Raw genomic sequence first — 14619 nt, 5'->3', positions numbered from 1 at the left:
CATAATGTTCGGGCAACCCGTCGCTCGCCGTCTGGCCCAGCAGACACGCACGATTTCCAGACTGTACAACCCAGCATCGTCGCCGCTTTTGCATGCGTCAAGGAGATCGGCTCGGCGATGGCAACACTCTGGCGCTACTGCAACCAACAGTGAAGGAGCTGCTACCGCATCGAATTCTGCCAACACTGAGCAAGCTGCTCAAGCCATTAGCTTTGCCGATAATGGCAAGGGAAATGTTGCCTTCGCGTCAGGTAAGATAAGAAGCCCTCAGCATAGTGAAGAATATAAGCACGAATCTTTGGCTGATATGGCCACGATGCGCAGGCAATTCGAGTGGCGGAGGTGGACTGGCACTGCGAAAAGGCCTCTTCTACGTCATGTTCGGGCTCGCTTTTAGTGCCATTGGAGCGTATGGCTCATGGCATACCCTCAAGACGCAGGGATTGGGTTTTTATTCCGATGAAGAGAGCTTGAAGCGATTTACCCCCGAAGAAGCCGATGTCGAGGCGCGACGAATCGAAGACACAATTAATAACCTCGCCCTGGTGGCTGAGCAGCGCCAGCGCCCAGAAATGGTCGAGTCGCGACCACACCTAAAGATGCCCGGTCAATATCGAGCACGAAGCCTCACCGGGAGCGCATTAACCGGGCCCGGCAAGGTTCCTGTCCCTGCGTATGCTTGGGTTGACAAGGGTGGCAAGTCCCTTGTCTCCGTCGTCTACGTCGGAGAAGACTTGTGCGGCCACCCGGGTATTGTCCACGGCGGGTTCCTGGCCACGATGCTCGACGAGGGCCTTGCACGGTGCTGCTTTGCCGCTCTACCTCACAACATCGGGGTGACCGCCAATCTCAACATCAACTATCGCAAGCCTACTCCTGCGGGCAGCTATCTGGTGCTGAGAGCAGAGACCACAAAGGTGGAGGGCCGCAAGGCCTGGGTCAAGGGACATATTGAATCTGTCGCCGCTCCGGGAGAGGAGCCTACAGTGTATGCTGATGCAACAGCCTTGTTTGTATCTCCCAAGTTTGCAGCGGTAAGTGGAACCCGGCTCGGCATGCTAGACATGTTTAAAAAGTTGATGTTCCTAATTCGCGGATACAGATGATGCCGAAGATTAATTAAGCGCATGCCTAGACGATAGAGATGTGGATGGATTGGCTAATTAGACAGAGTTGCCTTGCGCGTGCAGGAATAGCATATGATTTACTTATACAGCATGGCTATGTATGACGGTGGTTGTGTCATTTGACGCATCCTTCTAGCAATGTAGATATATAGAAGTAATAGACTTGATAGAGCTGAGAATCTGGTGAAATAGATGTTTGCCCAGATAATGCCCCTTTGGATATACAGACCGACGCCGATCTCCTTTTCAAGCATCGTCTTTCGCGGCGCCAGCTGCCAGGTAAATAACAATTTTTCGGCAATATCCAGTCGGCATTCGTGCCCGAACAATCTTTGATGGCGTGATGGCTCGGGACCGGCAAGAAGAAGGTCTCAGGCCGAGCGAACGGCGCCGAAGATGAACGAATTGTCATCAGCCCCCCAGATTACAGAGATGGCGACATCGCCTGCCTAGGAAAAACAGTTCCAGAAGTGCCCGCGCAAGAATAGACATTTTAGCAGCAGTATGAAGGCAGCATAAATAAACCAACACCACATGCGTGTCCCAGAACACCACCACCGATCACGGGCAGCGTAGTCATCGCTCCCACAATTCGCAACGAAACACAGCCATGCCCTTCAACGAAGTGGATAGCGATTAAGCCATGTATTATGTATGTACAATGTATCGCATCTCCAGATATCCGCACCACAAGCCAAGTGGATCCTCCGTGTCCCCTTCGGACTGTCGCAACCCATCCCGCCCCGGACTGTCGCCATCACGGCGCATTCTTACTCGTCCATCCATTTGGACCTGGCGATGGCGACACCACGAGCGCGGGGAGGGGGGCAGAAAAACCCACGCGCAACACCTCAGGGACGGACTACCAGACCAAGAGCAAGAAAAACTGAGTATTCTGTTAGCGGCAGGATGAATAAGTGGATTCAGTAGACTAGGCAGGCTCCCAGGCCGCATGTATTTCAAATGCTCGTGCTGCAACCCGACTTAAACGTCTACTTGCTATCCAGCTTCGTGTTTGATCCTTCTAAGCTCTTCTCCCGTCTCAATTACCTTGATCTCCCCTTTTCCCAAGCAGTCTGTCCCAGACATTATACAAAATGGCTACGTATGTGCAGGCGCAATGCGATAAACCCCTCCATCACAACCAACCCGCCAACCAGACTGTCACCAACTCACCATCATGACGATGCGAACAGCAAACAACTCCCCCTCCCCCCCCCCTTTACAAAAAAGCAAAATTGCAACCATTGACGCATCAAGCGTATGCTAACGACACCAGCAACATCACGTGGCACCCGTCCCTCTCGCGCAAAGAGCGCAACGAGCTCCGTGGCCAGCGCGGCCTCACCATCTGGCTCACCGGCCTCTCAGCCTCGGGCAAGTCCACCGTTGCCACCGCTCTCGAGCAGCACCTCCTGCACCTCGGCCGCGCCGCCTACCGCCTGGACGGGGACAATGTCCGCTTCGGCCTCAACAAGGACCTGGGCTTCTCCGAGAAGGACCGCAATGAGAACATTCGCCGCATCTCAGAGGTGAGTCCCCCGGGGGGAGGGCGCCTTTTACTGAGAACCACCAGACCATGGAGCGGGCTTGTGCTAACCAGAGGAGAACAGGTCGCCAAGCTTTTTGCCGACTCTTCCACTATTGCCATTACGTCCTTTATTTCCCCGTACCGAGCAGACCGTGATGTCGCCCGCCAGCTACACGCCGCTTCGCAGGATGTCAAAGACGAGCCGATCCCTTTTGTCGAGGTATTCGTCGACGTTCCTCTCGAGGTCGCTGAGCAGCGTGACCCCAAGGGTCTGTACAAGAAGGCTCGCGCTGGCGAGATCAAGGAGTTCACTGGCATCTCGGCCCCTTATGAGGAGCCCATCAACCCTGAAATCACTATCAAGACGCACGAAAACTCGGTTGAGGAGTGCGTCGCCCAAATCGTCAACTGGCTTTTGGAAAAGGGATACCTTACGTTAAACTAGGTGGTCGTTTTGCAGCATGAAGCGAAAGGGGAAATGGATAATAAAAGAACAAGAACAAAAGTAAAGCATGAATACGATAGATAGACCACTGTCCTATATTTGGTCATGATGTCTTTTTGCCAGGCATGGCCAAGCGTGCTTCACAGATCATGAAGATAGCTAGAATACAAGCGCCCAAAATGAATCTATGCGGGTTAATCACTCTTCTTTTGTGGCTACACCATCATCACCTCTCTCTAAAAAAAATATGGGTTGCAAAACTAAGCGTGTCCTATCACGGGAATTCCAACTCATAATAAACGTAGGCTGTATACTCGTGTCCTTCACCAGTTCCAAGACCTGCCGCCGCCATCTCCGAGGACATGGCCGCGTCATCTTTGGTGACCCTGCCGCGCTTGTCGCGGCCGAAAGCATTGCCTCCCAGGTATGAGTACTTAGAGTCAAGCGCTGCCTTAACCTTGGGTGCCAGCTTGGGAGTGGTCTATGGAGGGTCAGTCAGCTTCAATACCTCTGCGGCCATATGTTGTCTGGGTCTTTGAAACCCTGAGGGGATACCATACCTTCACCAATGCAGTGACATATTCAAGCGGCAAACCGTATCGCAATACGGCCTCAACAAAGACTCTCAATGTTAAGACGTGAATCCAGACCATGACACTTTCGCTCCACCCTGTTCGCCCGATGCGAAGAGCCTCACCACAAACCTTGCGCTCCTCATTGGTCACCCGGTCCAACTCACGCTGCTCCTCCTCTCGCCCACCTTCCACATAGGTATATTGACGTGGAGTCCACTTTTGCTCTCGACATTTGTGAATAAATTCTGTGCTATATTTCTTGAAAGTGGCGACTGCGAAAAGCGTGAACTCGTCGTCGTGATCAACTTCTACAGAAGATCGGGGCACGACCATAGGAGATAGCGTCTCATAGGTTTTGACGAATTCCTTCTTGGAGTTGGTTGGCACGGCGATAAGATGTGTTTCAATGTATTCGGAATCTTTAATGAGGAGCTTCGGGTTAACGATGGGAGTCAATGACTTGGTTGCGAGATTTCCTCTGCAAATCCAAACTTCGGTCAGAATACTCGGCTTTGAAGATTGTGAGCAGGTGACGCTCATGGGTATGTCTCACGTCTGGCGCCGCTGCAAAGCAGCAAGGTTCGATTTGACAGTGTTGTACTGGCTAAACTTGGTTTTGACGTCATTGTCCACCGTTACCAGTTCCTGTGGGAAGGACAATTCAGCCAAATTGTCTTGTTTCTCAACACAACAGATGATGATACCTTCTGAAGGGTGTCTATCAGTTCACCCAACGACTTATCGCTTCGATATCGAATCTTATTCCAAGTGAAGCTACGGAGATACTGTTCCGTCGGCTCTATTGAAACCATGTGCTGTCAGCCTCTGACGAAATTTTGATGGCAGATAGTCCAACCGCATAGCAACTCTGTAGGATCGACTTAACTAACTGTCATTGACCATTTTGTAAGAAGCTAGGCGCTCTTCATCATTGTCTAGAACAGATCGGAGCGACTCGCCGACTTTGGTGACGACGGATTGACATGTCGTCTCGAGCTTGGCTAGATCATCGGCTTGCTGAACTAGGGCGTCAAGGGTGCCAATCTTGAAATCGGGGATGTTGAAGGAGTTGACAGAGCCATTGTCTGGCGAAATGGAGGCGCTTAGAGACGAGATGGCATCGGCTTTACTGCTAGAGTCGAAGACGCCGAGGGGCAGGGACACAACGGCATAGCGTGAAGGCATAATGACGGTGTTTTGACCGACCGACCGCTGGAGGAGAGGTACAGACGCAGAGATATAATATCGAGGGCCCCAGAGGGGATGATACACGGCTCGGCGCAGAGGACTCGGAGGGTTCTGAAGAGCGGCCGTCTCGTGGGGGGGCTTTTGATGCGAGAGGCGCTGGTACTGCACGGTGGTTGAGACGAAGCTCCTAGGTAGTTACTTACCTAGGCACTAAGGTTGGTATTATGTGATGTCGTTCGCTGGGTCTGGAGAGTGGGGAAAGAAGGGCCGTAAGCAGTGGTCCGTACATGTAACCACATGCAGTCGCTGAGTTGCCAAGGAGTCTGGTGGTAGTAGTTCCGGACATGGAGTCGAGTCAATAGCATACCCCGCCGGCAGGGCCTGTAGTCAGACGCCAATGGATCAATCACACATGTGCTTGCTCCAGCAGACAAGCTCGCTGCAGGTTGGCTGGCAAAGCCCCTGGGGCTCGCCTGGAGCGACCTGGGACTGGTCTGGACTCATTCAATGTTGTGCCTGGTGATGGCAACTGGCCCCCTCGAAGTCTCTCAATGGTCTGGTACTCGGTGCTTTGTGCGCTGTATATTATTGACACTCAATACTCCCGTCGTCCATGCTTCGAGTAGATGCACCCAACGCCGCCTCGAGCCGTCCTTTCGTCTTCTCTTCAATGCGCATCCAACCGACAACAAGCCACCAATGTCCCATCTACTGTCCGCCCACGGCTTCATCCTTCGCACACTCTCGCACTGCGCTTCCCTTGTCTCTGTTGCCAAGCAATCTCCGCTGTCGTCTTTGACGCCCCGTCTCTGTACCATGTGAGCCCGAGAACGTCGCGCCGAAATTTCAGACCAACGGCTCTGTCCGTCGGCAAGGTGTAAGGCATGTAGTTGCGACATCTGGCCATTGACAACTTGACGGTTTCTTCCAGGTTGCAACAATGTCGCCGGTCGCGGGTGCGTCTCCTCATCGCTACAGTGACAATCTCAAAATTCGACGACACCTTGTTGTCCTCCTGCTTCAGGAGCTAACCCACCAATCACAGCTGCAAATAATCTATCCACGGATGGTACATCGGCTCATCGAGGCCACGAAGCTCAACCTGTTGACATAGTAGTCGGTGCGAATGGCGGCTCATCCATTATACTACCTTCGGATACATTGACGGCTGCTGAGCCCTTGAACGATGGTCAGGCTTATTACATGTTTCTTCCCGCCCAGTGCGCTGCAACACACACTAACGCTTTGCCAACAGACATTCCGTATACCTCTGGAAGTTATGCGTACTATGATGGCCGCGTCAAAAACGGTGTCCCTGCCAAACTGCAGAATGTTGACCACGGTAAAAATGGCAACTTTGCCGTCATGCACATGGGAGTAACGAATCTTGCTTCCGCCGAACGGCTTGCCGCAGCGAGACGAACGAGTGAGGGGACTGCAGCTGCTTCCAGGTTATTCAACCAAGCCGGTTACAAGTCACTACGGCAATTAAAGCAGAACGGCCCAGCTGTAGAATCGCAACAGCAGGAGTTGGTACCGAATACTGCACGCAAGGAGAGGACCAGAGGCAAGCCACAACCTGGCCATGGATTTGCCCAGAGAACGACGTCACTATCGTCCCATGAGACAAAGACGGAGCAGGCTCGACTTTTGACTCTGCTGAGGTCGTTGAACCCTGTCATGGTTGTCGACCAGCTTTGCAGAGGACTCGCATATTTTGGAGGCATACCTGGGGCTCCTCCACCGGCAGATGATAGTGCCTTCCCGCAGAGTAACGCCGCAAATGGTTCTGGTCATTACTTCGTTGGCTGGCTTGCCGAAATATTTCCAAACGTAGATGCCTCAACAGCTCCTCACCCCAGCGTACCCGACACATCTCCGCCAGGGAACCATCCAGCGACGACTGCCTCTCCTTGGATGTCCGCGTCTTCCCCGGCTTCAAAGTCCGCTACTACGGTCTCCGTTGCCCCTACAGTACAAACGGATTCCTCGCCGACAAAAGAAGACGCAATTGTTCCGGGAAAGAGGAAAAGAGGCAGGCCCAAGGGGAGTAAGAGCTCCAAGGTCCGCGCAGATAAAGGCAAAAGGCACATGTCGAAGGCACTCAAATACAGCGTGCCACTTGTCATACCCGCTGTGGCTGAAAATGAGAGTGTAGCTGAAGGTGACAATATGGAGGCGGATGTTCCAGTAACAAGCGACGACGCCGCGACGCCCGTACTCCCTGATGATCCTAATACACAATCGAATGCTCCCAAGAGCACTCCGGTGGCTAAAAAGAGGGGTCGACCAAAGGGTTCCAAAAACCGGCCAAAGACCAACATCAATGATGAGAATCAGACGGCGCCGCGTACCCACGACGCAACACCTGCACAGACGCAAACAACTGCTACCCCTCCATCTGGCACTGCAAATGCCGAGAATATCATATCTAACAATGACTATTCGGCGCAATCACAGTTTGCAGGAGACAACCTAGGCCGACATCACGCAGAGTCGAGTCCCAATCAGCCAAACATGTCAACTCAACAACCCATCGCCGCCAGCACAAGCAGCAGCTCGCCAAGAAAGAGATATGTCACACAGCAAAGTCAGTTGGATGTTCTAGGAAGCAACAATCAAGTTGCTCCTTCGTCTCAGGCGCCCCAGGGGACGAAGCGTCAACGCGTTTCAAACGGAAGCGTTCCAAACATTGGTTCCGGATCGCAGCCTGGATTCCTGTCAGGCAATTTCGACTCTCAGACCCAATCCAATGGCTCTGGAGTTGAAGGAATGGGACTGGGGCCACATGCTACCCAGACATCACGGCTTGGACAGTTCTACATAGCTACCTCTCCACAACAGCAACAGCTAGAGTCGCCAAACCTGAGTCATGCCATACCAAGACAGCAAACCAACCATCCATTTGCGTCTCAGCGTATAAATGCGGCGGCACAGAACTATCACTATAACCAACACGGCTTACAGCAAACCTCTCATCACATGACACCGATTAGCCCCTCGGGTCGCAGCTTTGGTCCGACCATAGCTAACAATGCCGATGTTCGCTTATCTCAAGATCAGGCTAAACAACAACCAGCCGGGCCACAAGCTGGAGGGAGAAAGCAAGGCTATTTCAGCAACCACAATCGACCACCCGGAACTCAATCATCCGCTAATACCGCCCTGGGCGCCTATTCTACTTTTAACACTCAAGGCTTCATGTAGGAAACAAGGACTGCAAGTCGGCCCAAAGAACCGACGGCGCCAGCATACTTGCTTGCGTATTCGTCTTCCTCCTTGCTCTAGAAGAGCTTATTGACCAACTTGTTTTTGAATCTCATGTTTTTGGGTCACTCTTTCGAGGCGTCAAGATGGCAAGCATATTCGTATTTTGATCAGGGTTAGTATTTGAAGGATTCGGCGTTGTTTCGGTTCATATCCAACCGGCGGGGAAAACTAATTTCAAGGTTATTTGTTCTTTCTGACAATGACTGAATGAGACGTTCTTATATTATTTTTATGGCCTGTGTGAAAAGAGGACTGACTTCAAGAGCAGCTTGATACCATCTTAGATAGCATTATGACAACTTGCAATGCCTGAAGTTACGTATGATTGAATGTGCATCGCTACTGCGACATTTCTACAGCGTTGCAACGGCGCCAGGATTATTTAAAAAGGCAATATTTTAGCGATGAATTTTATATTCTCGCCAACGCTCTTGGCTTGCTCCTCTTAGGTCCCCGCAAAAAAAAGAGCATCGACAAAAGAGACGTTTCGACAAAGTTATGGCACGACTCAAATGTTGCGTCCCGACTATGTGCCTGGCCTGGTTTCTATAACAGCCATGCATAAGGGGGTATGAGACGAGAAAAAAAAATACACCCAACGCGATAAGTCCCACCTCCATGTATCCTTTCTTAGCTTTCCCCAATGTACCATGTAGCAATCCATCATGTTCACTCTCTGCCAAATATACGCATGTCGCAGAGGATGAGAGTAAGTTGCTACGTAAATCCAAGAAAAGAGTAACGCCTGTAAATGCCCATGGTTCTTTTAAATACGCAATGAATCCACGCACGTGAACAAATAACATCATCGCTGGACAGCCAACGGCAGATGTTTTTTCCAGTTTACTCCGCATCATCGTCTCCTGCACTTGCTGACGGCCTAATGGAGTCTGGGTTATTTCGCCCGTACCACCACTCGTCTTCTTCGTCGAGTCCATCTTCGCGAATAAGGTCCAACATGACCTGCTGATTTCGCTTAATGTCTTGTGTCCTTGGAACAATACGTCGATCAAGAATCAAAGCCTCAGCCGTGGTCAGCCATATTTGTTGTAATACAGGGGTGTCATCCAGCAATTTCTGCACATCGTCATGGCTGAGTGCAGACATGGGGGCGTCAGCTGCCAAACTTGTGTGAAAAACCCAGTTATAGTCAATTACACTGTCCATAAAGCTGGCATCGATTGAACCCGTATGACTTCTCGTCTTGCCAAATGTCTCGCTAAATGATGACCTGTGTGCAGGCCGATCTCCGCTTGTGGACTTCTTGCGACCAAATCCTTTCAGGCCTAATCGTGACTTGACAGGCGGTGGCTCCAATACAAGCTCCTTGTAGTCCCTGGTTAAGGAGTTGTACCAAACATCAACAGCGGCACGACGGTTGTTGTAGCCCTTGATCTCCCATAGTCTTTCAACTTGTCGCAAGCCTCCAATGCACAAGATTGCAGAATGAATTTCGTCAGATGGGCGGTCTCGCAAATACCCTCTGAGAGATCTCTCAACACGGCCAACATAGGTAGGAGGTCGCAGCCGCCGGCAGAAGGATGATATAATCAGAGGAAAGACCTCGTGCACTCGCAACAAAGTTTGATCATCATACATGTTCATAATCTCGGACTCGATGGGATTCAGGGTATAGGGTTCTTTCCGTAACCCATGGCCATCGTGTTCGACGATATGCTGGAGGTGCAATTTGCGGTAGGTCTCAAAGAAATGGAAGACGGTAAAGAGAAGAGGGATTAGTCGACGACGCATGCGCTCACGTTGCGGGGTAAACGCCAATTGTTGAGCTTCAGATTGGCGTAAAAAGATCTCTTTTGTGATCCACTCGCACATTAGATGGGCAAGCTTGGCTGCAACATGCAATCGGTGCCACAGGCTGCACAAGTAATGAAAGTTGACCTCGGACTGATCGGTAATCGGATACAAGCGAAGGGTGTAGGCGGGTATATGGGTATCGAGGTGGTATCGAACAATGGGAGCTTCGTTTGCGGTGATAAGACTATGCCACGTTTTGGAGGCAAGTCGGAGGCTGAGAATGTCCGTAAGAGGCAATAATGACAGGATTTCAACCTGTAGTTCGTTTGGGAGAGCTAAGAATAATAGGTCGAAAGGAGCACTAATATAGCTTGTTAGATTGTCGAAAACACAACAAGATGGTGCAAATTCAAACCTTTTTCGGGTTGACTCGGTAGAGGCTCTAATCGGAAGATGCGTCTCGATGTCGACCCCATGAGGTTTTGAATGCAATAATGATACTTTTTGGCGAATACCAAAGAACCGACTCCTATCCTTCTTCTGCTCAGTTTGTTTTGAGGGCTCAAGTTCGACAGTTTTCGTGTCTCGGAGAGGGAGGATGAATGTCGATGAGGCAGCCGCGGACGGCGTTGACAATGTTTCGGATGCATCAGGCAGTTGCTGTTGTTGTTGTTGTTGCTGCTGCTGCTGTTGATGATGATGATCATGGTGGTGGTGGTGGTGGTGGTGGTGGCGATGATTTTGTTGGCTAGCGTTAAGCTGGCTCAGCTTTTCGAAGTACCGCTCCGAGGCGAATTCAGTGATGTGAGGCGGGTCCATGGCGACCGCGCGAGGGGGTTGCTCAGGCATGGTGAACAGTCCTTCAGTATTTCGATTCAGAGCGAGTGACGAGAAGAGTTTGCGGAAACGAGCGGCCAGGCCGGCCGGCTCGAGTAGGTAAAGCGCGTCTCTATTGTTGGGTGAGGCAAGCACTAGGCAATCCTGACATGGCTGGCTGAAGTCGATCAAGCACGATCAACAGGTGTTCGTAGGAGAAGCACCCAACGTCGTCGGCAAAGATGACGCAACGAAACGGGATAGAACGAGACAACGGAGAGCTTTGGATGGAAAAGAAGAGTGAGGTTACGACGAGGTCGCGGGTGAGACTCGAGGCAGTTTTAACGGCTTCAATTCCAGCAGGAGCAGATGGCGGGTGGTTATCGGGGTGATCGTATTCGCTCAAGTCCTACCTCGACCCGAGTCTGAATTGGCCATGTGTTGATAAGGAGAGTGAGAGAGGAAGCGTGCTCGAGGCTATAATACAAAGTAGGTCGTCGGCAGGGGGAACGGCGGGACGTTTCGGTCGTAGGAGAAGATAAGGCAATGGAGGTCGTAATGGCGGGATGAGGAACAGGTGAGGACACAGAATGGAGCGGAACCGCAGTCAAGAACCAGGACACGGACGAGGAGGCTGACGCTGACGACGAGACGGGAAGCGGGAGATGGGAGACGGGAGATGGGGACGACACGGGGCGTTGCAGCGTGGACATACTACGGACTACAGCCCTGGGGGTGGTGGAGCTATTACTGGAGGGTGGGCAGAACAATTGAGCACTCGAGGACTTGAGCACGGCAAGTTGGGAAGGCAAGAAGGGCAGGGAATAGAGAACGGCGCATGGAGAATGGATGGCCAGCGTGGGCTGGCACCCCAGCCGCCGCCGCTGGTTCGTCGAAACGGCCGTTTGGCCGGCCTAATAGTGGAGTGGGAGCGAGAATGTACCGACGACGTTTCAATCACACTGTGCCAATCAGCAGCTGCGTGTCTAATCTACGTGGGGAGCCCGGGTCAGGACAGTACGCCACGACGGGTTAACTGTGCTCTGGGTGGGCTTCGGCCTCATTTGCGGAGTCACCCAAAATGTCGATATGTCAAGTGTGTACATCCCAGCTGGCAGCTCTCAGGTGCTAGCGCCTGTGCGGATTGACGGCACCGAGTACGGACGACCGAGTGCTCGACCAACTTTGCAATCGAAGCCGTGGTCGACCATCAGAGACCGAAACCCAACCGGCATATCACCAGCGCGCGAACTTTTGGCCAGCACCCGAGATAACGACTGGGTGCTGGTGCTGGACTGTTGGGACTAGGAGAAGGTGAAAAAAAAAAGACAGAAAGCCCCCCAACTCTCGCTCCACACGCCCTTCTCCTGCCAGACTTCCTCCACGGTGACTCCGGTTATCTTGGGCCGACCCCAGAGCCAGACAAAACTGATTCATCCACACTGAATTCCGCTATACAGCCTCAGAACATTGCCATATTCATACAATGCTCCGTACGGAGTACTGTCCAGGCCCTCGCTGGCTTTGTCCGGGCCGTAAAGTTCTACTCCTACACCGTCTTGAGGCCCACTCATGACGGATCTCGTTTGGGTCTTGTCTGGTTGGACACAACCTCACCATGGAATTTAGCCGAACAGGACCGGCGGCGACCGTCAGCAATGACAGACGTAAACACCCTTCATGTCCATTTGATGTGTCGCTCAATTCTTCGACTCTGATGATCGCGCAGCCTACCGGCTCGCAAGTCCGCGACTCGCCAAGGCCACATGGTTATTCCTACGTGCTTGCATACCTCGTCGGGTCGGCATCGCCCACCAGTAGTTCATCTAAAACATTGGCACGGTTTTGGGTCGGTAGAGTTCCGACAGCCAAGTACGAATTTAAAGGGGGAAAAAAAGGAAGGAAAAAATTGGGAGCATTTACAGGATTCGTCTTCTCTATGCCGCACAACCCCGACCAACTTGTTGGCATCATGGGGCGAGGACGGCGGGATCGTCCTTGTGAGCCGTGCTACAAGCTCATTTCCTGTTGTCTGGGGGAGAACCCAACTGCCGAGGCGCATCGTCAAAATGAAGGTTTGAATGGTGTGACATCGGATACTACTACGAAAGGCTTGAAAGGTATTCATTGATTCAATGCCGGCGATGATGCATTCGTTGAGACGGTGATGTAGCACTCATTATCCTACGCCGTGCCTACCATTGCATGGCCGGTGACCATTGGCGGGTGTGTTTATGGGTTTAGGCCTTCTGGCAGCGACTAAATTTGCAGCTGGCAAAGCGGACGTGCGTGTCTTATTATGCGCAGTCCAGCCATTGCGTTGCGTTCGATGTTTGGTCGTTTCGTTTGTGGTTGTCTGACTTTGTTTGATTTGCCTTGAATGCTGCCAACATTTGAACCAGGCAGGCACTTGCTGCAGGGGCAGGTGGAGCGCCGGGTGCCGTCCACCGTCGATGTCATTGGCTTGACATGGACCGACTGGCCACATCCACGCTCTGCCATGTGCCTCGATGCTGCCAGGCGCTGCATGTGCTTACTCCCTCCTCCTACACACCCCATATCACTCCAACCGCATGCCATCTTGCTCTCATGAACAGTAAAATACTGCTCATGACGCAGGATGCAATATACCCGAAATAAGGGGCTCATTCTCCTGCGAACGCAACGATTTCGTCCCTGAATTCTTGATACGGCGACGGCCAACCTCAGAACGAGGTCACAAGGGGTGCCTAAGGCCACACCCCGGCCCTTCTCCGGTGGTTTTTGAGACCGACACCCGAACTCAAAGTTCCGTGTCTCGTTGATGTCGATCCAGCCAGCTTGGTGTCTCCTCCAGCAGGCCAACTTTTGCAGGTGCTACTACTAGTATCAGCCCAGACGTAGCCCCTCAAGCGAGACGCGGTCCGTCAGGGCAGTACCAAACACTAGAGGCATTGTTGCTAACTGCGAGGTAGCAGCTAGATAGTTCCAGAGTGCCGCCGGCTAGCATTGGCGATGATGACTTGTTCAATGGCGTAATGATACGATTTATTCTTGGTACTTCATATCTCGGTCACGACATAGATACAATTCTGTCGACTGGCCGGCCCCTCTGTTGATACAACGCATTATTACTTCCCGTGTCTACCAATCTAGGGCCGATTCAGTGCCACGGACTCGACCGCGACGTTAATGGAGCATCTTGCTGGTCGCTCTTGCGGACCCGACGGGTCGTACCTCTCCACACTGGTGACGCCGGTTTTCTCTTTGCGTGCAATAAATATGCTATGGGTCGACCCCATCCTAAACAACAACACAGATGTAGTATTACAAGGGCACTGAGGATTCCGAGTGATTCGGACTGCAATAATACCAATACTTGCGCTGGGAAGCAATGTCACCACAGTGCTATAACGTTCCCGAGCTCACTCCTTGCCTCCGCTGCCGTTGATATCGCTGCCTATCGTCATCCAATCACATGATCACGCCTTTACTAGAACAACATGATTGCCTTTTATAACTTAGTTGTGGAAGGGAATCCTCACCTCAAAAGATGCGAAAGTTGGATCAAACACGGTTGATATTTGATTGTCACCCTCGTCATATTTGATGTCTTACCTTAAGGACTGCGTGCTTCGGCTTGTATGCCAGCCAGGTCACTGTTGATAGTTCGCACGACGACAAGCAACGGCCCGGCAATGTACACCCGCTCCAGTAGTTTTTTCGATTCCACGCCGTGCACATCTGGTGCTTTAACATGGCCATGGTCCAGAATCTCCTTGGCATGAAGCACGCATGTAACGGCAGAACATGGGATCGCGTGCGTTGCAGATGCAACCTTATCAGCCAGCTCCACGGATAATGTTCGCTGGTGCGCAGGCACGCTCTCCCTCGCAAATTCGGGGGGGGGAACGTACTAAAAGGGGGAAGCAA

At 52.0% G+C, this 14619-nt stretch overlaps 5 protein-coding genes across 5 annotated transcripts; 3 read left to right on the top strand and 2 right to left on the bottom strand.

Moving 5' to 3' along the window:
• Positions 1-4: 4 nt before the first annotated feature.
• Positions 5-1106, top strand: G6M90_00g109620 (uncharacterized protein; the record flags this gene model as incomplete). Its single annotated transcript, XM_066131787.1, has 2 exons — positions 5-251; positions 325-1106. 2 exons carry the CDS (start codon positions 5-7, stop codon positions 1104-1106), a joined length of 1029 nt encoding a protein of 342 aa, XP_065987990.1.
• A 1118-nt stretch (positions 1107-2224) lies between these two features.
• On the top strand, positions 2225-3103 carry met14 (Adenylyl-sulfate kinase; the record flags this gene model as incomplete). The annotated part of the gene is made up of 3 exons (XM_014688409.1): positions 2225-2232; positions 2407-2659; positions 2741-3103. 3 exons carry the CDS (start codon positions 2225-2227, stop codon positions 3101-3103), a joined length of 624 nt encoding a protein of 207 aa, XP_014543895.1.
• Positions 3104-3377: 274 nt separating this feature from the next.
• On the bottom strand, positions 3378-4863 carry vma5 (V-type proton ATPase subunit C; the record flags this gene model as incomplete). Its single annotated transcript, XM_066131786.1, has 5 exons — positions 3378-3584; positions 3664-4156; positions 4232-4323; positions 4383-4477; positions 4569-4863. 5 exons carry the CDS (start codon positions 4861-4863, stop codon positions 3378-3380), a joined length of 1182 nt encoding a protein of 393 aa, XP_065987984.1.
• A 943-nt stretch (positions 4864-5806) lies between these two features.
• On the top strand, positions 5807-8073 carry G6M90_00g109590 (uncharacterized protein; the record flags this gene model as incomplete). The annotated part of the gene is made up of 3 exons (XM_066131785.1): positions 5807-5822; positions 5912-6055; positions 6122-8073. The coding sequence occupies 3 exons, from the start codon at positions 5807-5809 to the stop codon at positions 8071-8073; spliced, it is 2112 nt and encodes a 703-aa protein (XP_065987989.1).
• A 906-nt stretch (positions 8074-8979) lies between these two features.
• On the bottom strand, positions 8980-10740 carry G6M90_00g109580 (uncharacterized protein; the record flags this gene model as incomplete). The annotated part of the gene is made up of 2 exons (XM_066131784.1): positions 8980-10252; positions 10307-10740. 2 exons carry the CDS (start codon positions 10738-10740, stop codon positions 8980-8982), a joined length of 1707 nt encoding a protein of 568 aa, XP_065987872.1.
• Between the last annotated feature and the right edge of the window lie 3879 nt (positions 10741-14619).

The sequence above is a fragment of the Metarhizium brunneum genome, chromosome 7, assembly GCF_013426205.1.
Source record: "Metarhizium brunneum chromosome 7, complete sequence".
Classification (NCBI taxonomy): Eukaryota; Fungi; Ascomycota; class Sordariomycetes; order Hypocreales; family Clavicipitaceae; genus Metarhizium; species Metarhizium brunneum.
The sequence above is the reverse complement of the archived record's forward strand: the minus strand, read 5'-3'. Positions and strand labels throughout refer to the sequence as shown.